Source organism: Chionomys nivalis, chromosome 6 (assembly GCF_950005125.1).
Source record: "Chionomys nivalis chromosome 6, mChiNiv1.1, whole genome shotgun sequence".
Taxonomy (NCBI): Eukaryota; Metazoa; Chordata; class Mammalia; order Rodentia; family Cricetidae; genus Chionomys; species Chionomys nivalis.
This window is the reverse complement of record NC_080091.1, coordinates 97,215,288-97,231,702: the sequence shown is the minus strand read 5'-3', so window position 1 is coordinate 97,231,702 and position 16,415 is coordinate 97,215,288. Positions and strand designations below refer to the sequence as shown.

Here is a 16,415-nt window from a genome sequence, read left to right as displayed (position 1 = left end):
AGCAGAAATGCAAAAGAATAAGAAAGAATACGAGGTTGTATTACTGGTGATTGTAAATACAAGTGAAATCATAACAAAAAGTAAACAAGACTGTTAAACCACTTGGTATAGTTTAAATGTTCTTAAAGGAAATCAAAGGAGTGAACCATTAAGAACTGTTGAGGAGAAAATAACTTTTAATAACTTTTGAAGACTCACGTGAAGGGTACAAAATTTTATTCAAAAAACTGGTGGTACCATTTATTATTGAGCAAGAAAACACAAAAATAAGTGGGCCAAATGTTTAACATGGGAGCCTAGCAACCCGCAAGGAAAGCAAAAAGGAGAATCTGGTTAATTCCAAAACACTGTGATGGCAACAAGAACAGAGGCCGATTTGTTTGACAAGAGCAGCAACATTAAGCAAACCTACAGCTGGAAGGATGAGAAATAAAACTTAGACAGGAACACTAAGGAATAAGGGACTGGGAGGCTAACCAGAATGCAGAGTTTTATAAGATGTCGGGAAATACATTGGTTCATGGTGGTGCCCACAGCATGCCCTTCAAGTTCCAGGCTTTTCTCTCGTCTAAGAATGCACTCCACTTCTTATGCCTGGCATGTACGTTTTAGTTGCCTGATAAATCAGTGTTTTTCCAAAAAGCAGGCTGATAGAAATATGGAAACTATTAAAATGAGGTTCCAAAGCCAGCAAATGCTCTGTGGCCTTTGCTTGAGTTAACGTCTCAATTTCAGCCCCCGGGACGGCAGCAGTCCTGAGAGAATGAGTCAGAATTGAGGCGAAGACCTCAATCAGAAGAAGTCACCTCAGCAAACTAGAGCCCACAGATCTGCCTTCCCTTTCTCAGGGGTCAAGACAGCGTGCTGTTACTATGGAGTCTTTCCCTAGAAGGGAATTCTAAGCACCTGTTCAAAATGACATGAAGTTGCTTTTCAACTTGGTTATGGAGTGAAATGAAATAATGAAAAGTAAGTTAAAAGGTACTGATTTAGGGAGAAAAAAAAAGAGACTCCCTGAAGCAGATATGCTGGTGTACACCTACACTTCTAGCATATCCTAAGTACAAAGGTCAGAAGTTCAAGGGCATCAGCTGCATAACAAGTTTGGCCATCCTGAGCTACATGAGGCCCAGCCTCAAACCTAACAAAGTAGCCCACTTACAAGATTTACAACATAAGACTGAAGATTCTTAGAAAGTCGGTGCCTGTAGAGTTGTCGTGCTCCTTACAGGAAACATGATAGAACTTCCGCTCAGATAGCTTCAGAAGTGTTTGTGGCATTCTTGAAGCATAGCCTCAAGAACGAAAGAGTATCATTTTGGGGACGTGGGTTTATACTACCCCACTTATCCAAACTGTGGTGTGCTGGGTCAAAGAGCAGTAATTCTGGTTAAGAAGGACCTTAATTCTGCGGTCAGGAGCTTGCTTTTTTAGAAGATGGTTTATGGACTCCCTCTGGAAGGAGAGAGAGAGAGAGAGAGAGAGAGAGAGAGAGAGAGAGAGAGAGAGAGAGAGATTTTTGACAGGGTTTCTCTGGCCTCTGGCTGCCCTGGAACTCACTTTGTAGACCAAGCTTACCTAGAACTCATGGAGATTCTCCTGCCTCTGCCTCCCAAGTGGTGGGATTCAAGACATGCGCCACCACTGCCCGGCTGAGAGAGACTGATTTTAAGCAGGGACCGCATATTTATTCTGAGCGTGAAGTGACTCTGAGATGAGGTTCTCTTGGACATAAAAGTGTCGCTGTCTGTTTTTAAATTTTTATTACTTTGAAAGCATACTTCATATTTTGGTCTGAAAAGCCCAGACACTTTATCTGTGTGCTAAAGTAAATGGTTAGTAACTTCCCCATTTATCATCTTAGTGTCCCTGGAAGATTTTAAACCAAGAGGAGGCTGTCATGATGTCGGTTTCTTTTCCCCTCCCTTTTTTTCCCCTTTAAAGCCGGAAATGTAATCTAATGAGCTGCGTAGATTTAATTTCATTTTGATGCTGATGTGCTGTCATGAGCCATCAAGGCAGCCCGTCTGTTACTTTGCATGTATGATTGGATTTATGTAAGCTGCACGGCATTTTTAATCACTAGACGGTCTAGCGAGAGGGCAAGTACATCCAGTCATTTTTATGTAAGAAAATAACTGTGTATTCAGATCCTGTTGACACAGAATCCGTGGATGTGGTTTGAAAAAGACCACCATTATATTTCATGATATTTCGCTGCGAGTGTATTTATGCAGAGACCAGCCTGATTTACTTGCTCTGTTAATATGCCCGTGTTTCACAGCCTGGCCAATGCTGTTTCTCTGCCTTCACGATAGAAGGAAATACCTCCCCTAACTCCTAATTTCTTAAGTCTACCAAAGTGAGTCATCTTGCACAGTGGCAAGCTTGTGAACCCAACTGGCCCATTCATTCTGACTTTGAGACATTGCTCTGTTGTTTTTTTTTTTTTTTTTAATTTTTAATTTCCTCTGTACGAAGGGGAATAATTGTGTTGCTTTGCGGGGAACAGGGAAATTACCTTTGAAAAGAGACTAAGAGCTGAGCCCACCTCAGATGATCAGCAAAGTGTAACTGGTCGTTGGCCATCACTTCCAGGGATGGTGGAGGATTGACAGCCCCTGGGAGACATCTGAATGTCCTGAAACTTCACTGCAGGCATCTGACCTAATCTAGATGAAAGCCCAGAAGATGGTTTTCCTGCTGGGCACAGTGTACAGTATCCTGCCTTCTGTCAGCAGGGTCGGACAGCTACCTGCAACCACACAAGGCTCAGCTGCTCTTGTGACAGGACTGAGGAGACAGTAGAGACAAGACGGGCTCAGCAGCACCAGGAGGAAGCTCGAGAAACAGATGCAGAAAAGCATAGGGGTTGTTGGCCTGTTTCTTAACACATTGTCTCGCCAGTTAGCTCTGGTTTGTCTCTGACTTCCCACCTCAGCTTCCCTAGTGCTGGTATTGCAGGCTTGTGACACTGTCCCCAGCACAGGCTCGTGCCACTGTCTTTAGCACATTTTTTGGTGTTTTTTGAAGCAAGAAAAAGAAGTTGACTTTGTGACCATTGCCCTCGCTGTAAATATTACTGATGTGCAGCGATAAAGCTAAGTCATGTGACTAATGGTCCAGATGTCTGTATCTACGCTGAGTAAAGATGAGCGGAATGGAGTAAGAAAGAACCGTGTTATAGATGCCCTATAAACATGTTCCATAGCCATAAACAAGATCCACACTCAATAATGGTTAATACCATAGCAGAGTATCATAGGATTGGGTTAAATGAAGAGAATTTCAAGTACATGTGAGTTTATGTAAGAAGATTATGTAGAGATATCACAGAAAAAGATTAATCTGAAATGATTCAATGTGTCCATCACTCTTTCTAGGTAGTGAAATTCTATATTTTCTTTCTGATTTATACTGTCATGGATTTTAAGAACTGCCTAAAATGGTTATGCAGATTTTTTTTATAATCAGTAAATGATTAGAAATAAAATACAAAGAACAGAAAGAGAATTGTGATGTAGGCACATATAGAATTCAAAGCCAGATGGTTTGGGGGTGGGGAGTCTAAATGCATACAAATGTGTTCTGTAGAAGAATAACGCTCACCATGATGATTTTGTTTCTCAGGTGTCTAGTGCCACTGATGCCCAGGCCCACCTGGAAAATCACATGTTCAACATTGCAATCTTACCTCAGGCACCTGAGGCACCTAAACTCTCCCTGGGGACATCTCTCCATATGACCGTGAGTTGAATGGGAGGGCTAATGCATTCCTCTTGGACAAAGCACACCCACCCGTTCAGAGGCAAAGTGAGCCAATGCCTTGGTGTAAGAGGCAGTAAATGTTTGGCCCAAAACTAGACCCTAAAGCCAACAAGAACAGCCCTGAAAGACATTTCTCACTAGCTTGAAAAGTCCCCTCAGAAAAAGAAGATATGTAGAATCTATTCTTGGCCATCCATCCATTGCCCCTTGACTCTCTTCAGCACCCCATACAGCTATTCTAGGGTAGAATTAGTCTGTCGTTTACAGCACCACCTAGCTGGTGCGGCTGCTCTTCATGTTGTAAAGCTCTACAAGAAGCTGACTTTCTAGTGTAAGAGCTTCCTGGAGTAGGTGGTGTCAATGCTGAGTCCAGGGCGATATGCAGCTACAATTGTCCAAGTAAAAGATCAAGAAAGGCAGGTGAGTGGAGGAGAGATGACCAGGGCTTTCAGAGCACATGGGGGACCCAGGGGTGAGAAAGCATGATGGCTGAGATATAGCAGGTAGTTCAGTCACCTGGAGAGATGAGGAAAGCATGGTTGGGATGTGTAGATCATTATGCCCAATCCCAGAAGGTCTTGTGGACTCTGTGGGAATAAATGTGGCCCATGGAAAGATCTAGCACTCATGTGCAACCATGGCCCATGGCATGCATGCAGTCGAGAATAGTTTTTAATACAACCCAAACACAAAATCATAATGAAGGGGCTCTAGCCAGTTTGAGCATGGCTAACATGACTCTGTAGGCCTTTCCCTCTCCCCTATCCCCACTGCCTTGCTAAAAGCTGTTAGATTATACCCCTAAGGCTAGCCACCAAGGTCTGTTCCCTTATTTGGCCGCGTCCTCCTCCTGAGGCTGACTACCAAGGTTCAATTATCAAAGTATTGAAGTCTATCAGTGAAAACCCCCCTTGACTCACCTAATTGGACATGCCCAATTATAATTAAACTCCTCATCCTAACATGGGGTTTCCCCTTTTACCTTTATAAACTGCTATTTTCCTATGAGCCTCATCTGTCTCCTCTCTATCCAGCGACAGTCCTTTGTCCCTCCAGGACAAATCTCCCTGCCCACTCTCCCTGGTTCCCTTCCCCTTCTCTTTTCCTGACTTTTGTCCCATATCCTTGTCTTCTGTCCCTCTGTGTTGAGTACTTGGTCTTGTGAGGGGGTGGGTCCTGCAGTAATACCAATCTCTTTATACATAAACTATCCCAAACCACTAAGATTTTCTTTGCAGATTCTAATGGCTTGGTCACATGACTCTCAAGCATGAGGGTTATAAATGCCAACATCATATTACAATGGCAAAGGCTGGATATGCCTGAAGGAAGATATCACCTGGGTTGGCCTATAAAGCTCAATAAAGACGGGTAGGAAGTACAGAGTACACTGTAACCCTGTGCCTAGAGTAGATGGAATGCCAGACTTCTCTTTCAGACAGAGCTATGAGCATGCAAACCCCTGTAAATTCATTGTTATGGGTCCATGTGTTAGTTAGCACCCACATAATTACACTCCGGTGTAGGGCATCAGCCTTGGGCCACAACAAAGAGAGCAGTGATAGTTTCAGAAATTATGGGGCTGAGGAATGACAGAGACATAAAGGGTGAATGTAGAAAGTTTTTAATGAATAGCTGGTATCGGCATTTCCAGCATAAACTGTAATTTAAAGAAATCATAATTCAGCAGCATTATAAAGTCTATAATTCATCATTCTGACTGGAGGAACTTGGATCAGAGTTTTCTCTAAACTGTAAAGAAAAATGTGCATACACATTTCTTGCCAAATGCAAAGCACTGTTATTTGGAGTTTAGAAGGGAAAGAAATGGGCCGGGAGCCATGGAAGTGGTGTCGTTCGCCTTGCTGCGGTCTCCTAAAGAGACTCCATCTTGCTTCAGCTTTAGTCTCTGGCTGTGCATTTGCAGATTAGGTCTGTCTGCTTGAACCTCGGATCTTTCCAAAGTCAGCTGACTGGAAAATGTGATTTAGCTTACATTACTTAAGATATACAGAGTTGCTATTCCTTCTGACGTTAATTGGGGCTCTTACTGTAGGGCACACTTGTTACGTGTGACAAAAACCACAGCCTCTGTTCAGTGGTTCGGACTCCCCTAAACACTGAGGCTTTGCACGCATTTGGTAAATTGTACAGATATGTGGTAAATACAGATGAGATGTTTTTGTATTTTCCAGACGAGTATTCATATACGGGTTTGAGAGGAGTCTGCCTCTCATTCCTACAGTTATTCATTCATTAGTCCTTGCAAGTGCCCATGACAAGTGCTGAAGAAGACACTGCAGATTCAGTGACCTAAAAAAAAAAAAAAACACCCCAAAACAGAGTTTCTAGTTCAGGGATTTTTGCATAGAGAAGGAGCCAGGCAAATAAATAAACAGGGGAATCATACTGCGAGGGATGCCAGAGCGGAGCAGCCATTCAGGAACAAGTAGGAGGGTGCCTTGTGTGGCGAGAGGAGCTAAGCTGTTGAGTGTAATTATCTCTAGATCAGGGTTCTTAAGGTCTCAGACGTAAGTGTGTATGGGCATCACCTGGAGAGTTATTACAGTACACTGGAACTCACTCCAAGTTCTAATGCAGTAAGTCGGGCTGTGGAGTCAGGAATCCTCGTCTCTAGTAAGAACCAGGTGATTCTGTTTCCTGCTGTCCCCATCACTACACTTGAACTAACTTGAAGAACTACTGATCTGAACTCATTGCGGGGAATTCCTTCTGGACAACAGGAACAGCAGAGAAAAAAGGGTAGAAACAAAACTTGAGCATTTGAGACACTGCAGGTAGTTCAGTGGGCAGGAGCTGAAGTTACTCAATGTAAAAGCAAGAAGACATGTCAGTCAGACTTCAGGGGACCTTAATCATAATGGTGGTTCCATTGTTCCAAAAGACTGTTGGAGGTTTACAGCAGAAAAGCCGTGACCAGAATTTTAGCAATCAATTTGGGAAGATTATTGTAGCCCCCGAGCATCTGGATGGGACCTTTGAAGAATAGAAATAGCTAACCAGGTTACAGCACAAACCCCACAGAGTGGGACTGCAGCTTCCGAGTTCGGGAGAACATGTAGAAAGATGTTTGCTCTTGAGCATTCACTATGGCATTTTTCACAGGAGCCAAGAGATGAAAGTAACCTAAATGTCTATTGATAGAAAAACAGATAAAGAAGATGTATGTGTGGTGTATGTGTGTGCACTCAAATAGTACAACATGATACAGCCATACAATGGAAAGGAATCCCATCATAAGGTACATGGGTTAACCTGGAGGACATGCCAAGTGTAAGAAGCCAAGAACAAAAGAGACCAATAAGACGACTCCCCTTGTACAGTGATGTAGTCAGATCCTAGGAAAGGAAGGCCGGGCTGTGGTTTCCAGGGCTGAGAGGCGAGGAGAGGAAGGAATGATGGAGAAACTGTTCAGTGGATATAGAGTTTCAGTTGTTTAAGGTGACAGAATTCTGGGGTTCTTTTATAGAACAACATGCATTATGGTTAGCCCTACTCTACACTTAGAAGTGGTTGAGACTGTTAAAAAGCTAAAACACGGTTAGAGGTTGAGAGATCTAGAGACACAGCGAGTTAGAACACAGAAAGACCCTGGCTCCTAGAGTGTAACTGCGTCTTTCCCTGAGGTCAGGAACGTGAGGAGGCATGGCGGCCTCAGGTTGGGACGAGTTTGTAACAGTTGTCTGGAACATACAGTAGAGCCAAGGTCAGTGTGAGAGCTGTCCTTTTATACTGCATACCGTAGAGAGCCATGGCAGGTGAGTCACAAGATCCATCATCTTCCAGGCACCCTGGCTGAAACAGCCAGTAGTCAAGCTGAGAGAAGTGTGTAGCCATTGCGAGTGCCAGGGAGGGGCCGGCCCTGAGCAGAGCAGTGACATCTGGGACAGAAGGGTTTGGGTTCTGGGTGTCGTCAGAGGCAATGCGAGCAGGATGAAAGCTATTATTCTTAATCTTTGGCCAGATTTTATAAAAAATGTTGCCTGTGATTATTTCATGAGGTTTAATCTCGCACTTCTTGTGTGTTTAATTGATGAATATTGACAACTCCAGATAATTAAAATTGACTACTTTGATACATCACTGCTTCAATATGGCTTTACAAAATTAAGTCCTCCCATTTTCCACATAATATCTATTTTGATTAGTAAAGACATTGAATCTTTAAATTCTAAAATAGGGTGTCTGTCGTCTTGGCTAAAACTTGTTTCCCTTTTCAGTAGTTCTATAACAATTATTTTCTTATCACTTTATCTTGCTTAGCGGCATCTGAGTCTTCAGAAGTATTCTATAGCACTTTGAGGATATTGATTATAGTGGTTTTGACGTTGGAAGGTACCAAACCACGCTTGACAGGGTGTTGGAGCTGTACTTTTTGTCCATGTATCTGTACCCACATGGATGGTCTGCAAACAACTTTTATGGGGCGTATATTTTTAATTTGTTGTCCTTACTTGTTATATGTCAGCATAGCAGGGTGGGGGAGACCAGCTGCTGTTGGAAATTCTAATTTCCTTGCTCATTACATTCCAGACCTGTGCTAGGGCCTGAAATATGACTCTTTACTTTAGGAGATTGTTCTAACCTGCAGGCACTGCCTCTCCTGGGACAGCTATGCCTTTGGGACAATTACAGAGCAACTGTGGCCCTCATGTTTTTATGGTTAAAAATAAGAACACCACACCCTCCTATGAGCCCCACTTAATCCTCTTCTGCGTGGGGGAATTCCTCTGGAAGGAGTAAGGCTTTGAAGACACGAGAGTGTCAAACTCTAACCTACCTTCAGGGTCTATCAGGAGGAGCCTGCGGCGGGCATTGCTCAGTGCTGTCTTAAAATCTCACCTGTGGCCCAAGCCCAGACCCAGGTCACACTGCTGTCCCTTTCCTTCTTGATGCACTGTGTTTATGTGACAGCTGTCCACTATCCACCGTCATGCAGGAGCTGAGAGTCGGACTCCTGTCCTTTGGGCTTCTGTGTGTTGCCACTGTTAGGAGGTGTGGATATGAGCAAGGAGACGGATGGTGGATGCTGCAGGCACACTGTCCAGTTAACATTGCTCCTCTTGCTCGTTGAGAGGTAGAAGAGATCGGTGCTATTTAGCTCCTCTGAACCGGACAGTGGATATGAAGATAATAGAGATGATTTTCATGTACTTTAATAAGCAAATGTTTCTGAGTGTAAGCAGCTGGCCACATTTGGTGTGGGAACTGAGCTCATCTTTTTTTTTAAATTTTCTTTTTATTTATTCTTTGTTTCTTTTACATCATGTATCTCAATCCCATTCATTTCCCCATCTTTTCATATCCACCCTCTGCCCTTGATCCCCCCACACACACACCAAGTAAAATAAAATATAAGTTAAAAAAAAAAGGGAAAATCTCATCATGGAAGCTGTGTGTGACATAGTGAGCCACACGGTAAACACGTTTGTTCATCCATCTTCACTTGCAAGTGTTCATTGCAAGAGTCATTGCTCTGGTCAAGGGCTCTGGTTTCTGCTGCACAACTGATCCTGGGCCCTCACTGGGACTCCTCTTGGATACCCTGTTGTTGCCGTGTGTCATGGAGATCCTACAGCTTTGGGTCTGTTGGACTGGCCTCTTTGCGTGCTCCTGCAGGTCATAGACGGGGTGGATGTTAGGATGGGCCAACTTACAAGTCTGATTCTGGGCCTATGTAGTTGCAGGGTTGGCCAGTCCTCCTGCTCTACCCCATCCTCACCTCCAGCATTGCCCCCTGCTAGTTCACCTTGCAGCAATACGCTTTCATGCCCTCAGGGTTAGCTTGCCCACACCTACATCATCCAGACCAGCTCTACTGTGCTGTGAGGTGCAGTGACCTCTTCTCCTGAGTGCTGCAGCTGGTGAGGGGCAGGGACAGCTCTCCAGCTCTTCATGACTTCAGGGTCAACTCTCCTATGTGCCACAGATGGCAAAGGGCGAGTGGGCAGGCATCTCTCCGCTGCCCACACCACCATATGGCAGACTATGGGTTTGGGCAGATCTCCCACGCTCACGTTCTCAAGACCTTCACCATGTTCCTGTCCATAGGGTCAGCTCTGCTGTGCTGGCTGGCTGCACTCTCTTTAGCCCTTTGAAGCCAGAATGCTGAGCTGTTTCCATTAGCAAGACTTGGGGCACAGAAGTTCTCTGAAGAACCTCATGGGGCTAAGACTTAAGCCTTTCAGCCTGGTTCTCTCGATGGCATGCCAGTCACCATGAGCCCACGGAGTCAGAGGAGCAGAGATGCAGTGAGCCAGCTGTGGCGAGTAGAATTGCCAGCTCTGGTGCCTCATTTCCCAAAGTGTTCTACGGCAAGGCCCGTCTAGGAAAGGTAGAATCATCTTGGACACCGACAGTATGCTCTGACATAAATCCAGGGACTGTGGAGGAGAAACCTGCTCAGGCCTGGATCACCTGAAAGGGTTCCGGCCTGGCCGCATTCATCATGTGAGAGAGCAGATCCTTTCTTTGAACTTGGAGATGACCTTGGGATGACCTTGCCAAATAAGACTACTTTAAAAAGCCCAGAGCACATTTGTTTTGTTTTCTTAAGATTTGGGTTTGCCTCTGGCTCTTGTTATCATCCTGCTCCTGTTTTTAATTCTTGCTTCCTCCATCTCGGCCAGGCTCGGGAAGATGGTCTCACTGTCATTCAGCCTCACTCCCTGTCCTTCGTGAACTCGGAGAGTCCCACTGGGAAGATTATATACAATATCACTGCACCTCTGCGTCCAAATCAAGGTAAGCTATGCCGTGAAGGTGTTAAGAGACTGATGCTCTTGCCTTGTGATTCTGGACCAATCCTAAAACCTCTGAGCTTCTGCCTGAATTACACAAGAATTACACGGTGATACTTACAGAGGGTTTGTGAAGGACCTGATATTCACACTCCATACTCGTGGTATCTGGTTTAGAAGAGAGGAGAATTGGGGTGTATGTTGGCTTGGGCTCTGACAAAGTTGTACTAGAGACATAATGTCTCCTTCTAGTTGCTTACACACACAGAGAGAGATTGTTTGGAAGAGGCCTGAAGAAGTTCAGAGAGGCTGACAGCCACGAGGAACAAGTGCTTTGGACTAGAGGGTCTCTTGAAATCCAAAGGCGACTGAGGCACACGTTCTCAGCTGATAGGCCAATCTTCCCATAGGAAGAACTGGAAACCTGTACTACAGCCAGAGGCCAGGTGGGGCCCCCCTCCATTTCCAGCCTCTACTTATCTTGGTGTTGGGTATAACTAACATGTCTGTGCCCATGAGAGGTCATACGAAGACCAGCTCCATAGAAGCAGCTCTGCCCTTGCCTCTGAGACTGCCTCTCAAGCAGGAAGTCTCTCTCACGACCACATCCCCAAGAAGAAAAATAGCATAATAATGACTCTGTTGCCCTTTGATAAAAGCTAAGGAAATGAAAAGACACCAAGTTGTATCTAGAGGTTCTCCTCCTGGTGTGGGCCTTCGGGCTGGTTTAGGTTGCTCCTGCAGAATGCACCTATCTCAGGGGAGTTAGGGCAGCTCCGAGACCACATTCCTCCCTCTAAAGACTAAATGAGACACGAGAGAGGAACGCAGAACAAGTGCCATGCCTGAAAAGTCTCTGAATTGCAGCCATGAAAGCACTGATCGTAACCTACGTGCTAACTGTAAGCCTCGGTCTGTCCTCCAATAGTCAAGAGCCAGGCTTTTGATGCTGGGATCATCACAGAAGCAGAGGAGTGTCTGAAATTAAAAGGAAGCCTATAAAAATATTCCTTTGGCACCTCAGAAAATCACTTTGGACCCATGCCTTAAAGACCTTTTGCCTTTGTATTGAAACTCAGTTGGAAGTTTCCTAGTGACAGTAATACGCCATTCATATATGGAAAAGCATGTGCACTGAATGACATTAGGGGCAGTAATTTGCTCCGTAGTTTATGTTTCCCAAATCCCAGTAATATATTTATCCTTCTACCTATCATCTAACTTTCTGTGTGTACATGTTGTATGTGTGTGTGCTCAGGTGTGTGCAAATGTGCATACATACGTAGCCGCGGAGGCCAGCGGTAAGCATCAGGGGTCTTTCTCACTTGCTGTCCACCTTCTTAGTGGAACAGTCTTTCCGTCTGACCCTGGAAATCACCTAGGCTTGCTGGCCCCAGGGGTTCTTCCTATCTCTGTCTCCCCAACACTGGCCTTACAGATGCGTGCTATCACCCATGGGTGCTGGGGAGTCAAAGCTTTCATTGCAAATGCTCTACTGGCTGAACCATCTGGCTCCAGACCTGTCCGTTTCTTGAGTAACGCGACAGCAGCAGTGCAGGAAGAACAGCCCAGGAGCCAGTGCTCCTGAATGATAAAGACTCCCGCGCACGGGCAAGGGGCGGGGTTGGTGGACCTGCCATCCTGTCACCCAGAAGTTGCTGTCTATACTCATGAGTCTCTTCCTCCCCAGGTATCATTGAGCACAGAGACCGACCTCACTCTCCCATCCAGTATTTCACTCAGGAAGATATTAACCAGGGCAAAATCATGTACCGTCCTCCTGCTGCGGCCCCCCACCTCCAGGAGATCATGGCCTACTCCTTTGTCGGTAATGCTTTCTTTCTCTGCCTTGGGGCGCCCAAGTCTTTCTTAATCTTCATGGCTGGTTCTCCTTCTCTGTCAAAAAACTTATACAATTTGCTGACACTCTTTTCTTCCTACTTAATGTAACTTGGGGCCTATCAGCCTGTCTGTGACTTGGGCTCAGGTCTGTCTTCTTTCATCGCTGATTCCCACCACAGGCGCACTTTCAGCCAACTTCGATTTAGTGGCTCAGGTATGTCAGTCACTGATTGAGGGGTTGGAGATACAGTAGAAAACAAAACGAGTCATTGACCTGCTCTTGGACTGAGTCGAGGCTCTGTATGGAAACTGCTAAGTAAATAATCACAATAGTGAATATTTAGTTGCAGATTTAAGATGAGATGCTTTGGGAAAAAGAGGGAATGTTCAGCCATAAAATCAAACCCAAGGCTGATCCAGACTGAAGAGTTAAGAGGTGGCTGTCCAGGTAGCTGTTGACAAAATGGGACAGGTAGTAGCTAAAATAGCTAAGTGCACGAGGGGTGCACGGAGAGGATTCTGGGAGGGAGACAGTGTGCCTCCCATGATGTCTTGGAGAAAAGAAAATGTAACATTCTAGGGATTGCAAAAGAGGCAATGATATTCCTGTGATGTCCAGAATGTAGCAGAACAGGCCAGGATGGGCCTGATGGGAGAGTAAGCCAGAGTTTACACTCCACAGGAGCTCCTAAAGAGCTGCGTGTTTAACTCAAAACTGCGAGGAATCCAGGGGAAGTCGAAACTGCAGGGAATGTTTTTCATGAGAACTCTTTCTCTACAGTGACATAAGCAAACTTGAGAGGGTGCCAGAGTAGGACGCTGAGTCCCCTGTGAACTGTGGTTCCTCAGGAGAGATCCATGCACACATGGAGAATGTGGGTGATCTAGAACACTGAGTCCCCTGTGGACTGCAGTTCCTCAGGGGAGATCCATGTGTGCATGGAGAATGAGGGTGATCTTCTGGAATGCTGAGCCCCCTCTGGACCGCAGTTTCTCAAGGGAAATCCATGCATGCATGGAGAATGCGGGTGATCTTCCAGCTTGACCTCCAGGATTTGACAGAAGATGGTTTAAAAAGTTTTATTTTAAAAGCTGAGTAGAAAAGCAAATGGATGAAACTTTTGTTCATTTATTAAAGCCAGTGCACAACCTTCCTCTGCAGCAGACTAGCCTAACACTGCCCGCCATCCCTTCCTCTCTCCTTCCAGTGTAGCAGACCAGCCTTAATACTGCCCGCCATCCCTTCCTCCCTCCCTCCACAGCAGCAGACTAGCCTTAATGCTGCCTTCCATCGCTTCCTCCCTTGAACCCATAGTTAGCGCAACTAGGAAGTAGTAGTTGTGATTCCCCACTCCCAAGTTCTGTGCCTTGGGTGATTCTGAAAATCTTGGTGTGCGTTTATCATAATATTTAAGCTATGTGTATTATGCAACTTTATAAATAGATATTACATTTATATCATAAATTTGTTCAAACAAAGCAGCTGGTTATTTTTCTTAGGAAACTGAATATGTATTAAATAATTATGAGGTTTCTTTTTGATTGTGGTAAGTAAACATAAACTGATATTTGTCATTATTTAGTATAAATTCAATTGTCCAGAAAGTGGTTAACTCCTCAATTAGATTGAAAATCCCTAAGGGCAGGCAGAGGCCCATTCTCTGAGGAGTACCCTCGGTATCTAGTAACTGGTTAACTAATAACCCCTCTAAAGTATGCTTGGTTCTCTAGCCCCCACTTTACAGGAAGCTTGGGTAATACTGAGATTAGAGAAAAAGAAACTCTGCCAGCTGTGCGTAGAGTAATTTCCAGGTCTGCTAGGCTTGGCTTAGTTGCACGAGTTGCTTTGGAGGGAGTAGAGCCATGCCCTGTCTAACCCGTGGGATAGATGCCTCGAGATAAATCTCTCACAGCCACAATGTGTAAATCAGTGTCCAGATGTCACTCAGTTCTATAGTGGAACTGACCCCCCATACACTGTCACTGTTATATATCACCCACATTCACCAGTTTGTAGGGGTTCATGTACTGATAAAATAGGATCTTAATGAATGTATTATATATAAGTCACCCTAACCGCTATGGCACCAAATTATTCCAGTATGAGTATCCTTTTTATGCTTAAAATTAATGCTAGCATCATTAAGTCCAACATTCCATGAGCAGAGGACCTCCTGACTGCTCCTTAAACCAGATCAATTTCGATTTAAACACTGTTTACTCCCTAATTGCTATTCTATATTTTGTGCCTTCCCTGACTCTCTCTGATCCCAAAATGTTCAATACACTGATTTTCCTCTTTTGCTCTTTTAGGTCTCCCAGAATCAGTGAAATTTTACTTCACAGGTAAAGACTTTAATCTTGGTTTTATTGGAAACTGAAATATATCCTTCCCTTTTTGTTTCCTAGAAGTTATGTTATCTAACCTATTAAGAATGCCCAATATTAATGTTATTTGAACTCTAGTGGAACTTGTCTATTTATTGAAAAGAGACAATAGTAGTTAAGGTCTTAAAGTTGGGGCCCCACAAACTGGAGTTCAGCCGCTCTGGGAAGGTTTCCTAAGACCCGTGTACATGGAAATTTATCCATAATGGAGATCACAATCATGATGCATCTTCAGCTCCCAGGACAACTGGCATGTGAGCATCCATGTGTCACACCCAGCTGATGTGTAGTAATTCTATGGAGTCTTGAATAGCGCCATGTATTAAATGCCTTGCCTCTGGAGAGAAAAATCTTTGGACCCAGAGCATGAAATGAAAATGCTTCTAGAAGTTTCTGCATCCTAATTTTACTTCATACTGCAATAGATGTTGAGCTGGCATAGGGAAAGGCATTCTTGTTCAGGGTAGAATGAAGATGGTTGATTTTTAAGTCAGTTGTTCAACTGGGATTAACCATTCTGTTGGAACCAATCCTCCTTGGATCCTGTTATATTTTATGTGGGCAGAAATCTTGGTGGGACTGAAAAATCTTCCCCCAAACTGCCCTGCATTTCTGTTCTCTTTGAGGGGAAAAAACCCTGCAGCAAACTTTAGTGCTGCACCGCGACTGTATGAACCGGTCATCTCTTGCATTTCATGCATCATTGCATGCAGGTCATACACGCAATCAGTACCTAGGAGTGGCTTTCTCTTTTCTTTTTCAAATCAATTTACAACAAATGTCATCTTAGGAATTACCTGGTAGTGTTCTGAAGATGGCTGTTGTTTCCAGCATTTCAAGCTAACAATCCTACTGGGCTCATGTACTCTGGAAAAGGACAGAGTAGCGTTTAATTCAAGTTCCTGATCTGCAATATGGGATGGTTTTGTGTTCTGAAATCTATGGGGTTAGGTCATGAAAAGCAAAGGATGTACCATGCCCCATCCTTTTAACCAGGCTTGAAAGTCAACAGTTAACTTGCTCAGGACCTACGGCTAAATGAACCTTAAGTTTCCATAAGGCTAAAAGAATGGATCTTGGGCTGACTTTCAACTCTCTTGTTTCCAGCCCAAGATTCCTGTCTTTTGCGGGGAGGGTCTGTTTTTTGGAGAGATGCTCTTATAATCTAGTGGGAAGGCAGCAGCCTCTTTGAAAGGAGATTTGTGGCAGAATTTTGAACTGGAGAGATCATGAACTAAAGCAGTGACCAGCCCAAACCTTGACCCTAACCCGAAGAATGAGGGCAAACAGCTCACTGTGGTGCATCTGCTAACACCAGAAAGCTAGCCAGTGCTCCTGACTTGGCCGGCCTTACGATATGCACAGGCCCTCTGCAGAGAGGGTCTAGGCAAGAAACACCTGTCAGGCAATTGGGGCCCGCAGGAATCCTTTAACCCAAATAAGCAGTATGACTGTTGTTCAGAGAAATCAAAAATACTCCTTAAGAGAGGGAAGATGTCAAATTCTTAATATTTTTATTGGCAGTTTTTACATTTGCTTTTGAAACACTGCAACCGTGTGACATGATTTCTAATTATATAATACTCTCTGGTAGATAGCTCCCTGCCCCTAAAGAGGCAAGGATGTGTTTGATCACAGTGAACAGCTGTGTGATCA

General features: G+C 44.4%; 1 protein-coding gene across 1 annotated transcript in view; it reads left to right on the top strand.

The window, feature by feature from the left end:
* Fras1 (Fraser extracellular matrix complex subunit 1) overlaps positions 1-16,415 on the top strand; it is a 350,600-nt gene that overhangs the window by 239,804 nt on the left and 94,381 nt on the right. Inside the window, exons 31-34 of the mRNA XM_057772897.1 lie at positions 3,631-3,747; positions 10,419-10,533; positions 12,220-12,357; positions 14,685-14,717. Coding sequence (XP_057628880.1) covers positions 3,631-3,747; positions 10,419-10,533; positions 12,220-12,357; positions 14,685-14,717 — 403 coding nt within the window. The remainder of the gene's footprint in view (positions 1-3,630; positions 3,748-10,418; positions 10,534-12,219; positions 12,358-14,684; positions 14,718-16,415) is intronic.